Below are 13031 nucleotides of genomic sequence, written 5' to 3'. Positions count from 1 at the left end.
AAAAAAAAAAATCAAATGAGACAATTTCTGTGAAAGTGCTCTGCAAATTGTCACGTGAAAAGCAAGTATAAGGAAATGGTGCCACCATAATGTACAACTTATCTTATGTTCTGTCTTTTAAAAGGAAATTCTCTGTTTTCTTTGAACAGGAGCCACTTCAGCAGATTCAAATAGGGATTTACCCTGATGTGTTTACATATTTAGAAAATTTCTCTACTGACTGACGGCCAGTTCTCTGAGACTATTTAGTGGCTGCTCAAATGCTGATTTAGGACCTTGCCAGTGTTTTCCTTAGAGGCATAATATTATACACATAAATGAAAATAGGTCAGAATCTCTGGTAGTTTGCATGTCTCCTCAGGGAAAGGTCATTCTTAATCCTCCTACAGTTCCCAGAGCACTATGTGCAGTTGTTTTCTAAATGTTCCAGGAAGAAAATTGTTTTGTATGGAGAAAAGCAGGGAAGAAATTCTCCATGGGAACAAGGGACCCGAAATGTTTTATGACTTCGTGGTAGTATGTTCTTCCCCATACTTAAATTCCGAAACTATATACTTAGACAGAACCACGGGACTTTAAATATCGAACCTTTTGTGAGAGGGAATGGAGAATAAGAGGATTCCAGTGTGTATGTGTGCAAGGCTGGGATTAGAGGGCCTGACGAGTTTTCACCACACCCCGTGACATCCAAATAGAAATCAATATTTCTCAGGAACATAGAAACCTAAGGAAACTCTGAGAATGTCATGGGGCATACCTCAGACTACAATGAAATACATGGCATTGAACAAAATGCATTGATAAGCAGCCCGGCTCACCTGAATGCTGCTTCCCACTCCCAGTCTCCTAAGGAACAACAGTTCCCAAATTTCTGCCTTCAGCAGAGACCACTGAGTCCATTTGCCAGAGATAACCCCACCTGTCAGCCTGAATGTTTTCCACCAGCTATACAAGGCACTTAACAACAACAACATACTACATGTAAGGGATCCTGGTGGTGCAGTGGGTCAATGCTTGGCTGCTAACCAAAAGGTCAAAGGTTTGAACCCATCTATGGTTTGAACTACTGCCTATGTCAATATAATTTACTGAAAAATGTGTACACATTAAAATTAAAAAATATATATCTATAGCAACATCTCTTTTAAAATATGTTGCCAAAATTAAAAGCCGATTGTCAAGGTTGTTGAAATCCTGATCCACTATACCTGTGGAAGCAATCCCATTTGGGAATTGTTATATTAATGAGGGCAAATAAAAATAGGGTGTGTCTTAAACCTAATCATTTTTGAGATATAAAAAAGAGTAGATTAGACACGAAGCAAGCAAACACAAATAAGGAAAAGATAGATGCCAGGCAAAGATTAAAATCACCAGAAAACCTCAGAGCTAAAGAAATCAACGTAAGAATTTTTCCCAGAACAGACTGTGAGACTGTCCTAAACTGTGAGACTCCTGGTATGGCTCTGTAGGATCAACACTGGACTGCAAACCACAAGGTCAGCAGTTCCAAACCCACCAGACACTTCTCGGAAACCCTATAAACGGTGGCTTTGAGTCAGAACCAACTTGATGGCACTTAACAACCCAAACAACAAACTCTGAGAAGATACATTTCTGTTTATTAAAGTCCCTCACTTGTATTTCTGTCACAGCAGCACTTGGACACTAAGGCATTATGCCATTATATACTTTTGCATTATATATTTCTAAGATTTAATAAGTCCTCTTGTTTTCTTATTTAATACTAATAGCAATGTTATTTATTTAACTTTTTATTGTGAATTGAGTGAAGGTTTACAGAGCAGATCATCAATTTTACATTAAAAAATCATATACTTTGCATCATTGTTGTTGATGTTGTTGTTAAGTGTCGCCGAGTTGGTTCCGACCCATAGCGACCCTGTATAGGGTTTCCTAGGAGCAGCTGGTGAGCTTGAACCACCGACCTTGCAGTTTAAACGATTCTAGCGCATTAAGCCACAGTGCCACACCAGTAATTCCCTCCATGTACCAGCAGCTAACTGTATTTACCTCTACTCACTTTATCTATCACATTCCTCCCTGTGTCTCCTGCTACCCTCATTCCTCTGCTAACCTCCTTCCTGTTGTATATTGCCTGCCTTGTCACCCGTGTTAACGTGTGTCTACCCTCTAGGCTGGGAATAATTTTTCCTTCCCCCTGTAACCATCATAGATTGTTTATTTTATCAAGAAAACATTTTTTAAAAAACTTTGACAGCATTAGTCTCATATCTATTATATGCAGATATCACCTAATTGTAGTAATCAGTAAAGCCTTTGCCTCCATTTGTTGTTGTTGTTAAGTGCCGTGGAGTCGATTCTGACCCATAGCGACCCTGTACAGGGTTTCCGAGGCTATAAATCTTTACGGGAATCTCGCAGAACAGCTGGTAGTTTTGAACTGCTGACCTTGAGGTTTGCAGCCCGATTCGTAACCACTATGCTACCAGTAGCCCCTAAAATAAAACCTGTTCCCAGAACCAAAAAAGGGTAGATTTTTGTTTCTATTTTTGCTTATATGGAATCTCAGTTTCTGCTGGCGAAGAGGTTGCAAATGTATTCACTATGAAACCGGTAAAAATATTTTATGTGTCCCATGCTCTGTGGCTACCCCAGGCCTGGGCTGGTTGATAAAGCAAAACTCTGCCAAGTCTGGGCTCATTTTCATGCCTGAATGTCAAATGTTTCTTTTCTCTTCCTGCTTCCTCTCGTAGTCTTTTGTCACATCTTGATGTAGGCCTTAGCTTAGTTTTATCTGTTAAGCTACTTCTGTTCTAGCTTTCTCAGATTCCTTCGGGGTTTGGAAACCTTCAAAGTCAAGACAAACCTAAGATTATTTGACAAAAGGTCTCGAACCTTCACTATCTGTTGTAAAGATAGTTCCATTCCACTACCACGGCCTCCTCCAGTCGGGCGTTCCCGGGCCCGGTGACCAGATCGCCCACACTTGAAGCAATCATTGCTGCTCCATTGCTGCTCAAGACCTCAGTTAGGTCTTCTTCAGCATCTGAGCTGGTCCACAGCGGCGGAGGCTCAGACGCAGACCCCGCGAAGGCGGCTCACAAGGTAGCGGTTGTTTATTTTCAGGGTCCTTGCCTGCGCCACACGCGGGTCTGTACACGGCCCCACATCTAACCTCAAAGCAAGTAATGCATTGATTCTAGTTACCAAATGGGCATCACCTTCATTTCTTGTTATTAAATTTACACTACAGAAGCCTGCCAATTGGGGATGGGCTGTGAAAGTTAGGTTTTATAAGTAAGTACACCAAAAAGATACAGATAATGCTGTTCTTCTTAGTCCACATGAGTGTTCTTTGGACCAGTATCCAAGAAACCACTTTACAGGGGTGCTTAACCTAGGGTTCATAAATACCCAAGGAGTTCTGAGATCAAATTTAAGGGAGTCTTGGTGTGGCGCTGTGGGTTAATGCGCCAGACTGCAAAGCCATTTGAACTGCAAGGTTGGCAGTTCAAGCTCACCAACAGCTACTCGGAAACCTAAACAGGGTTGCTATGAGTCGGAACCAACTCTACGTCACTTAACAAAAACAACAACATATATTAGAAGAGAGTGGGAAGGATAAAATAACTTCTTTATTCTGGCGTGGCACTGTAGGATGGGCACTGGACAGTGAACCACAAGGTTGGCAGTTCAAACCCACTAGCTGCTCTTTGGAAACCATATACAGGGTTGGAAATGACTCAATGGCACTTAACAACAACAGATGTGAAATATAGCATTTCCTTCTATTATAAAAGTAGGTAAACATCACAATAGCTACCTGTGACTTTGTCATCAACAGTTGTTACCAAAATCTTGAAATATTGAATGAATAACCTACATTCATTATTATTTTGAAAGAGTGATATTTATTAAACTATCAATACCAAAACCAAAATCCATTGTTGTCAAATAGATCCCAACTCATAGCAATCTTATGTTGTTGTTGTTAAGTGCCTTCGAGTCGTTTCTAACTCATATGTATAGTATTTCCAAGGAATCACTGGTGATCTTGAACTGCCAATCTTGCAGTTCAAACTGACTTTGCAGTCCAGTGCATTAACCCACAGTGCCACACCAGGACTCCTATAGCAACCCTATAGGACAGCAGAACTGCCCCTAGTGTGGGTTAATGCTCTGGACTGCAAGGTTGGTTTGAACCACAAGATCTGCAGTTCAAGCTCCCCAGCTGCTTCTTGGAAACCCTTTACAGGGTTACTAGTGGTCCGAACCTACTCGAAGGCACTTAACAACAACAACAACCTTTACAGAAGCAGACTGTCCCATCTATCTCCTGTAAAGCAGTTGGTGGGTTCAAACCACTAACCTTTCAGTTACCAGCCAAGTTTGAGTTAATTATGCTATTATCTTATATATTTTGAAGTGTGTTTGATAACTGTCTTTCAATATAATTGATTTCCATATGTATTTTGTTTTATGCTTTAAAAAAAAATCATTCTGAGAAGGAGCTTATAGGCTCTATCAGGCTTCTGAAGGGGTCTATGACTTAAACTCAAAGGTAGAAACATCCTGCACTAGGATTTTACAGATGAACTTAAATAGCTGGTTTATAAATACAGCAATCGCAATAGAAATATAGAAGATGATAATGACTGATGCTGAAGAAATTTAATAGACACATGAACTTCTAACAGGTGTTCAACCCTCCTGGGCCAAGAAACTTCAATGAAAGGGTGGAGAGAAAGAGAAACTATTGTCAGCAAGTTGTCTGAACTGTAAGGAAAGCCATTACATAATCATGCACTTGATTCCTGATTGGCCTCCTTTATTTGGCTTACATAGCGTCAGGATTGGAGGAAGACTCATTAACAACCTGCGATATGCAGATGATACAACCTTGATGGCTGAAAGTGAAGAGGACTTGAAACATTTCCTTATGAAGATCAAAAGAGCACAGTCTTCGATATGGATTACATCTCAATGTCAAGAAAACAAAAATCCTCACCACTGGACCAATAAACACCATTCTTATCAATGGAGAAAAGACTGAAGTTGTCAAGGACTTCATTCTTCTTGGATCAACTATCAACACTCGTGGAAGCAGCAGTCAAGAGATCAGACGACGTATTGCATTGGGAAAATCTGCTGCACAGGAACTTTTTAAAGTATTGAAGAGCAGAGATGTCAGCTTGAGGACTAAGGTGCACCTGACCCAGGCCATGGTGTTTTCAATAGCCTCATATGGATGCGAAAGCTGGACAGTGAGTAAGAAAGATCGTAGAAGAATTGATGCCTTTGAGTTGTGGTGTTGGAGGAGAATACTGAAAGTGCCATGGACAGCCAAATGAACCAATAGATCTGTTTTGGAAGAAGTGCAGCCAGAGTGCTCCTTGGAGGCCAGGATGGCTAAGCTTCGTCTCTCCTACTTTGGACATGTAGTCCGGAGGAAACAATCGTTGGAGAAGGATGTCATGCTGGGTAAGGTGGAGGGTCAGAGAAAAAGAGGAAGACCCCTAACGAGATGGATTGGCCAGGTGGCATCATTGATGGACTCAAGTGTGGCAGCGGTAGTGAGGTTGGCTCAGGATCGGACATTGTTTCGTTCTGCTGTTCATGGGGTCACTATGAGTCGGTTCCAATTTGATGGCACCTGACAACAACATGTGGCTTACTGAGATTATGACATGCTTGCCTTCAAAAATGACTTTGGATTACTAGATCTACAAGTTCAAAACTTCCCTTTCTATCTATTTATAAATTCTTCTGTGCCACTTGATTCTTTTACTTTGAGTTCCCTGGTTCTTTGTCCTGGAAGTTCTTATACTTTGTCTTAGGGTTTCATTCAGAGTGTTACAAGGACGAAGATTCTTTGTCTTCAACTGAAGATGACTCCACAGGTCCAACCAGATTTGACATGATTCTTTCTTAGTTTCAGCTGATTCATATTCTCAATGACTGACTCAGTCATGACTCAAGGATGATGACATCATTTTAAACTTATAAAATTTGAAGAGAACCATGGACGGAAATAGAAGAGGAAAACATGTGAACTGAATGCTGGGATAAAAAAGGGAACATGCCAAGTGAATGACTCCCGGCGTTCCTTTGTCTTGTTATAAAATGGAAACATTATCAAAAAAAAAAAAAAAAAAAATTCACATTTCAGTAGTGCTATCATAGCCATTCTTTTGTTTGATGTCCATGACAACTCTGTGAGGTAAGCAGATGCAAAAATTAAACCTCAGGGAAGCTAAAGGACCACAGAAGAGTCACAAACTAGAATATGGGGCACAAGCCAGCAGGTAGGAGACTAGACTTTCTACCCTCCAGTATGGTCTTCTCATCCCAACCCAAAGCAAACAAGCAAGAACTGTGCAGCGATTGAAAATTAAATGAGAATCAGAAGGAAAATTGTAAACACAAGCAAAATTCTCAAGTTTTCTGAGAGAATATATAGTGTTTATAACACATAGGATAGAACATGACAGAAAAGCATCGTTGTTATGCTAAGAAAAGAAAAATACAATAATGTATGTAGAAGGCAGAAGAAACTGGAGGTCAAAACTATTGAAAATTCACTTTGTTATCTTTCATATTTTAAAGAAAAGTTCACTGAGAATTTACTGTTAGGTTTGTTATATATGCACATTATGTTGTTAAGTGCCGTCGAGTTGGTTCCGACCCATAGCAACCCTGAACAGGGTTTCCAAGGATGTAAATCTTTACGGGAGCAGAAGTCCTCATCTTTCTCCCGCGGAGCAGCTGGTACTTTCAAACTGCTGACCTTGCGGTACACAGCCCAATTCATAACCACTATGCTAACAGAGTTCCTTATACATGCACATACACACACATATATACATGGCCTTCTGGTATAGTGCTATAGGATCAGCACTGGACTGTGAACCACAGGTCTACAGTTCAAACCCACCAGCTGCTCCTCAGAAACCTTATACAGGATTGCTATGAGTTGGTACTGACTCAATGGCATTTAACAACAATAACAACATACATATATGTTGTTTTGTGCCACCAAGTCGGTTCCGACTCATAGCAACCCTGGTAATATATAGAGTTTCTGAGGAGAGGCTGTTGGATTTGAACTACCAACCTTGCAGTTCAAACCGACCTTCTGGTCCATAGCACTACACTAAGACACTCACACATATGATGTTCCTGGTTAATGCCCTGGACTGCAAAGTTGATCTGAACTGCAAGGTCGGTGGTTCAAGTTCACCAGCTGCTCAGAAATCTTATACAGGATTGCTATGGGTCAGAACTGACTCAAAAGCACTTAACAACAACAAATATATGGTGGTGGTGGTAGTTACATGCTACGGAATAGGTTTTGACTCATAGCAGGACTATACAGAGTTTCTCTGACTGTAAATCTATACAAGAGCAGAAAACCTCATCTTTCTCTTGCAGAATGGCTGGTAGTTTTAAACTGCTGACCTGTGATTAGCAGCCTGACTCTTGGAACCACTACGCTACCAGAGCACTGGACCACAAAACCAGTTTGAGCTGCAAGGTTGGTGGTTCAAGCCCACCAGCCACTCCTCGGAAAACCTGTTACAGGGTTGCTATGAGTCGTTGTTTAGTTAACGTTGTTAAGTGCTGTCGAGTTGGTTCTGACTCATAGCAACCCTGTATAGGGTTTCCAAGGAGTGGCTGGTGGGTTTGAACTGCTAACCTTGCAGCTCAAAATGACCTTGTGGTCCAGTGCATTAACCCACAGTGCCACACTAGGACTCCACAAATCTGCAAATATATATTTGTAGGAGCATGGTAATACAAGTAGTTTGTAATTGATTGCTAACCATTAGCTTCTAACCTAAAGGTTGTTGGTTCAAACCCACCCAGTGACTCTGCAGAAGTAAAGCCTGATGATTTGCTTTCATAAAAAATTATCTCCAGCCCCAAGACCCTGGCCCTAAAACTCCTATCTTTCAGACCTGGAACTGAAGCTGTTTCTGACTATCACATTTCAAATGAACACTAGAGAGGCCCGTAAATTAAACAATAACTTCTGAGCAGGATGATTTCCTTAGAACAATCAGTTCTAAAAAATCAAGAGGACATTTGCTCCAAAGCAAACATAACAAGGCAGGAAGGGTTAGCTAATCCTGACAACAGGAACCAGGGAAGCCAGGACTGAAATGGGGAGAGAGCTGACACATTGTGGGGAGTGCAATCAATCAGTGTCATGGAGCACTTCATGTACACATTATCCAATGGCAAACGCAAACTTCACCTAAATCACAATAGTTTTTAAAAAGTAAAAATGAAGTACAGTCAAGAAATCCCCATGGAGTAGTTCTGCTCTGAAACCTATGAGGCCACAGTGAATCAACAGCAGATAACAACAATCACATACCTACATTTACAAGGAGGCTTCAAAGACTACATGGAAAAATTCTAGTAGTTTTAATTCCATTTTTCATGAACTTTTTGAAGCTCCCTGGTATTTGTGTGTGTATATCATATATTCATATTTTAGATGCATTCCTCATGCTGCTACTAGGCAGAATGATATGAAAGGACTTCAAAAGTTCATGGAAAAGTGGAATGAAAATATAAAAATAAAAAATACAAACTTTATTTCTCAACATAAACTTTATCAAGGTAAAGACACTGTTGTAAACTATGATACCAGCCACGTAGCCAATCTCTAAAGAACTTAACTATAATCTTAACTATGTCAATGTAATCTTTTATTAACTGAGGAAAAATGGGTGTGCTTTAAAGATTTTCAAAGATTAGGAAATAAAAAGAAGTCAGAAGGAGCCAAACCAAGACTGTTAAGGTGAATACTTAATAATTTCCCATAGAAACTATTTCAAAATAGCCCTTGTTCGGGAGTGGAGTGGAGGAGGGGAGGGCAACATTATGAAAACTTTTTTTAAAAATTGCCAAACATCTTGAGGGAATGAGTTTCTGGACCTGGGGGCTCAGAACCATAGTTTCAGGAGACATCATGGTACACAGACATCCTACTTTTGTGAGAAACAATTGGAATCTTAAAAGTTCATGAGCGGTCATCTAAGGTGAAACTATTGGTTTCTCCCTCTGTGGAGGAAATGGAAGTGATGAAAACTGAAGACCTTTGGAATCATTTAGTTCAATGGACTAGTAGAACATATGAACATCAGTCTTCGTAATCCAAGATCAGAAGAACTAGACGGCACATGGCTACCACTACCAACTGTTTTTAAAGGGATAACATTAGAAGGTTTTTTGATAGAGTGGGAGAGAATTATAAAAATGACCAGGCTTATTAGTCAGAAAGAGAGAGAAGGAACCTAAGACGATGGTCCTCAGTCAGCCTTCAGGTCTGGAATTGAAATTTCCTTTGTGGCTCAATTTTCAGCCAAATAGTAGATAGATCTATAGAGGGAACACCAACACTACTGAGGTATGCACACCATGGAATGGTCAACCAGTCAAGATCATAAGGACAGAATTTGCCTAAGGACAAAATTTAGAAGACTTGAAAAAGAAGGTAGAATGGAAACAAACATCACAGTAAGACTGTGGGATCAGTGATATTACATTGAGAGGGTTACAATCACTGAAATAAAACTAATATGATTGGTTAAATGTAAAAGTGATCATCTACTTTGTAAACCTACACTCAATTCATATAAAAGTTAACAAAATGACCCTTGTTTGATGAGAGGAATGAGCAGGAGCATTATTGTAGTAGAGAATGACTCTCTAATGAGGGATTCTATGGCATGTTTCCGGGAAAACTTTGGCTAACTTTTTCAAAACACTTCTCATAATAAGTAGATGTCATTGTTCTTTGGCCTTTCAGGAAGTCAATAAGCAAAATGTCTTGAGAATCCTCAAAAACTGTTGGCATGAACTTTCTCTTGACCTCTTGTTCTGCTTTTCTTTGACTGGACCACTTCCACCTCTTGGGAGCCATTGCTTTCATTGCGCTGTGTCTTCAGGATCACACTGATAAAGCCATGTTTCATTTTCTGTTACAATTCTTTCAAGAAATGCTTAGGGATTTTAATTCCACTTGTGCAAAATTTCCATTGAAACCTCTGCTCTTATCTGCAGCGGCTCTGTGCACAATGGCTTTTATCACTCATTGAGCAGAAAGTTTACTCAGTCAGACAGATTACTTTAATCTGTCAGTCAGAATTGTATGAACTGAACCAATTGAAATATCTATGGTGTCGACTAATGTTTATGCTGTTAAATGTAGTGAATTATTTAACGTTTGTTCTAGCCATAGTCTTTGTAAACTTCCACCAAACAACTTTTTCCTAATGGTTAAAAGAAGGTGGGGGAGGATGCTGATGGATTATATGATTCACCTGTAAAATGACTATTAGCAAGATTAATTGTGAAAACCTGGAACTCTTACATGGGTATAAAATGAGTCATCTCAGAAGGAGAAGAAGGAATCCACTACCAGAAAAGATGAAGAGCTAGGAGTGGTGTGCATCCACTCCTCATATATGGGTCCCCAGATACCTGTGCACTGACCATCCTCAACCCAGAGACAGCTATGACACAAGAGGTGTGGCCTAGGAGTAGCAGCAGAACAGCAACAGCAGAATCAAAAGTCAGAGCACAACACAGAATGGTGGGCTTCTCAGTACATGGAGCAAGTAAAGCTGAGTGACTTTGGGCAGGAGACTTGTTGCAGAACAGAGCGCCTCCAGGCACTTAATGAGGGGAGCTAGGTTTGCTCCTCCATGGAGATAGAGCTGAGGTTTAAAGTGGATTGGGCATTTATCAGCCACCCTAAAAAAACTATGCTCTGAGCATTTCTGACCTGTTCATTTCGCTAATAAACCTCATAAATGTGACTATGGTATTGAAGTTCTAGATGACCATTGCAATAAATTATCGAAACCAACTGAGTAGAGGGTTATGGGCAGAATGGTTGGTGCCATTTTTAATTTTTTTTTTTTTTGCATTGTCAGTCCTCTTCAACTAGGGCATGAGCAAGATTAATTATTTTTTCCCCACTAACTGATGTGGATGGTCTGCACTGCAGGCTTCATCTTCAACATTTTCTCACCCCTTCTTAAAACAAGTTATCCACTTGTAAACTGCTGATGTCTTTGAAGCATTGTACCCAAAAGCTTTAGTAAAGCACTGATGATTTCACCATTCTTCCACTCAAATTTCACCATAAATTTGATGTTTGTTATTGCTTCAATTTTTTTTTTTTGCTAGTCAGTCTGGTTTAATCCAATATGGCGTTTTCAGGATAGGAGATTCACATGCAAAAGAAGGTTACAAATACCCCAAACTCTGGCTCAATCACAAGGCCTCTTGGGTCATAGGAAATGCCATTTGTTTAAAAAAAGCTATTTTGTATAAAATAGTTGTATAAAAGTTACAACATCCCACTGAGGCTACATACACATTTGAAGTCCTTGGGTGACACAGAAGGTTGTGGGGTGACACAGGAGATGGTCAGGAGACTGGCTCTGGTGTCCAACAATATGTGGTTCTGAGTGTCCAAGGAGCTGTCAGGAAGAGAGGGAGTGGCTGGGCCTGCCCAGCTGTCCACGACACTGCCCCTGTGACACCACCTGGTCCCATTTTGTGGAGCTGGTCAGCCCGTTGGTGAACTTTTCTTTGATGCAGTCTTAGACCTACAATAGCCATCTTCACCCAAAAGAGACATGTTGTTTTCAAGGGTGTCAGTTACCGGCACTGAGAAAAGAGGGAAGACATGCTCCTTGAGCTCTTAGAAGGTTCATTCTCAACTAAGTGCTTGACTGAATATGCATACCAATGCAGGAGCCCACCCTCCCTCCCCTGACCCTCCTCCGCCTGGCAGCTTGAAAAGCTCCACCTGACCCTAAGATCAGAGCATGAGTGAAAACTCAAGGCTTTGCTCCCTTGTGCTTTCGCAGAGAGGTTAAATAGCATAAGGTCCATGGGACAGGGATGAGTGAGGGCTAGGATAGCCAAGGTACCCCCATGTGCAGAGGGGTTAAATAGTGCTAAGCCAGGGGACGTAGTAAGTCACAGGTATCTTGTATCCTGGACTCCGGAATGTACACCTCGCGCCTGTGGGGAGGCCCATTCGGTCATTCCCACTGCTTCACAAGAAGTCACAGTTTCCTCCCAACATGGTCCCCTGGTCACGCTGCCAGGCAGCTTGGGCTGGAAGGTTTGGGAGTGAGGGCCCCAGGTGGCTCAGCTTGCCAGGCACAGGCAGGCCTTCAGTCGGAGTCAGAACCCGAATTCTCTTCTCCTCCTTTGTCACTATCTTCCGGCCACGTTGGGTGGGAGCATCTGGTCCCTGTCTGGGTCTCATCCATGGAGTCTCCTTGTTTGAGGAATGTGGCGACCTCATTAAAGATCAAGTAGAAGCCAATTGCAAACACGATAGTGGCAAAGAAGCCAAACACCCCGGCTGCCTTGGAGGCCCCGTCAGAGTACTTGGTGACAGCAGTGATGGAGATGATGAAGTAGATGAGGGCCGCTGTAACACAGCGCAGGAAGTCCATCATGGGCCAACACAAGCCTTGCCACTTGTCATTCAGCTGCTTGGCATCAGCGAAGAGGAAGAATATGGCCAGCAGGAACTCCAGCAGGGGCGCCATGAGGAAGGCGGGAGCTGAAGATGCTACATAGCAGACAAAGGTGATGAAGGAGAGACCTGACTCGGCCAGTAGGAGGCAGGCTTTGCGCGAGCGGAGGAAGGCGCGCGAAGGCAGCAGGGCTCGGAGTCCGGCAGCGGGGCCCGGGGGCCACATGGCGGCGGCGGCAGGGGCCAGGGCTCGGCCACCCTCGTTCTCACCCCGTGGCGGGAGGGAAGCCTATTGCTTCAATTTTAACAGAATTCATGTTGCTCTGATAGAAGCTCTTCTCAAACATGTGTCATATCCTTCTTAGTGCCTCAAACAGATCCTGTTCAGACATGTTATAGCAAGCTAGTATGAGTTTATTTTGGTGGGCAGAGATTTTGAAATTTATGCGTAGTTTTCTCATAATATGCATGTTCCATAAACATTTTGAAGACCCGTCATATACGATGCAAACATTAATATCTTGAGTGG

General features: G+C 41.7%; 1 protein-coding gene across 1 annotated transcript; it reads right to left on the bottom strand.

Moving 5' to 3' along the window:
- Positions 1-12191: 12191 nt before the first annotated feature.
- On the bottom strand, positions 12192-12728 carry LOC102814080 (CKLF-like MARVEL transmembrane domain-containing protein 3-like). The gene has a single exon (XM_006867895.1). The coding sequence runs from the start codon at positions 12726-12728 to the stop codon at positions 12192-12194; it is 537 nt and encodes a 178-aa protein (XP_006867957.1).
- Between the last annotated feature and the right edge of the window lie 303 nt (positions 12729-13031).

This window comes from Chrysochloris asiatica, unplaced genomic scaffold (genome assembly GCF_000296735.1).
Source record: "Chrysochloris asiatica unplaced genomic scaffold, ChrAsi1.0 scaffold00111, whole genome shotgun sequence".
Classification (NCBI taxonomy): Eukaryota; Metazoa; Chordata; class Mammalia; order Afrosoricida; family Chrysochloridae; genus Chrysochloris; species Chrysochloris asiatica.
Note: the sequence above shows the minus strand (reverse complement) of the source record. Positions and strands in the feature narration are given on the sequence as shown.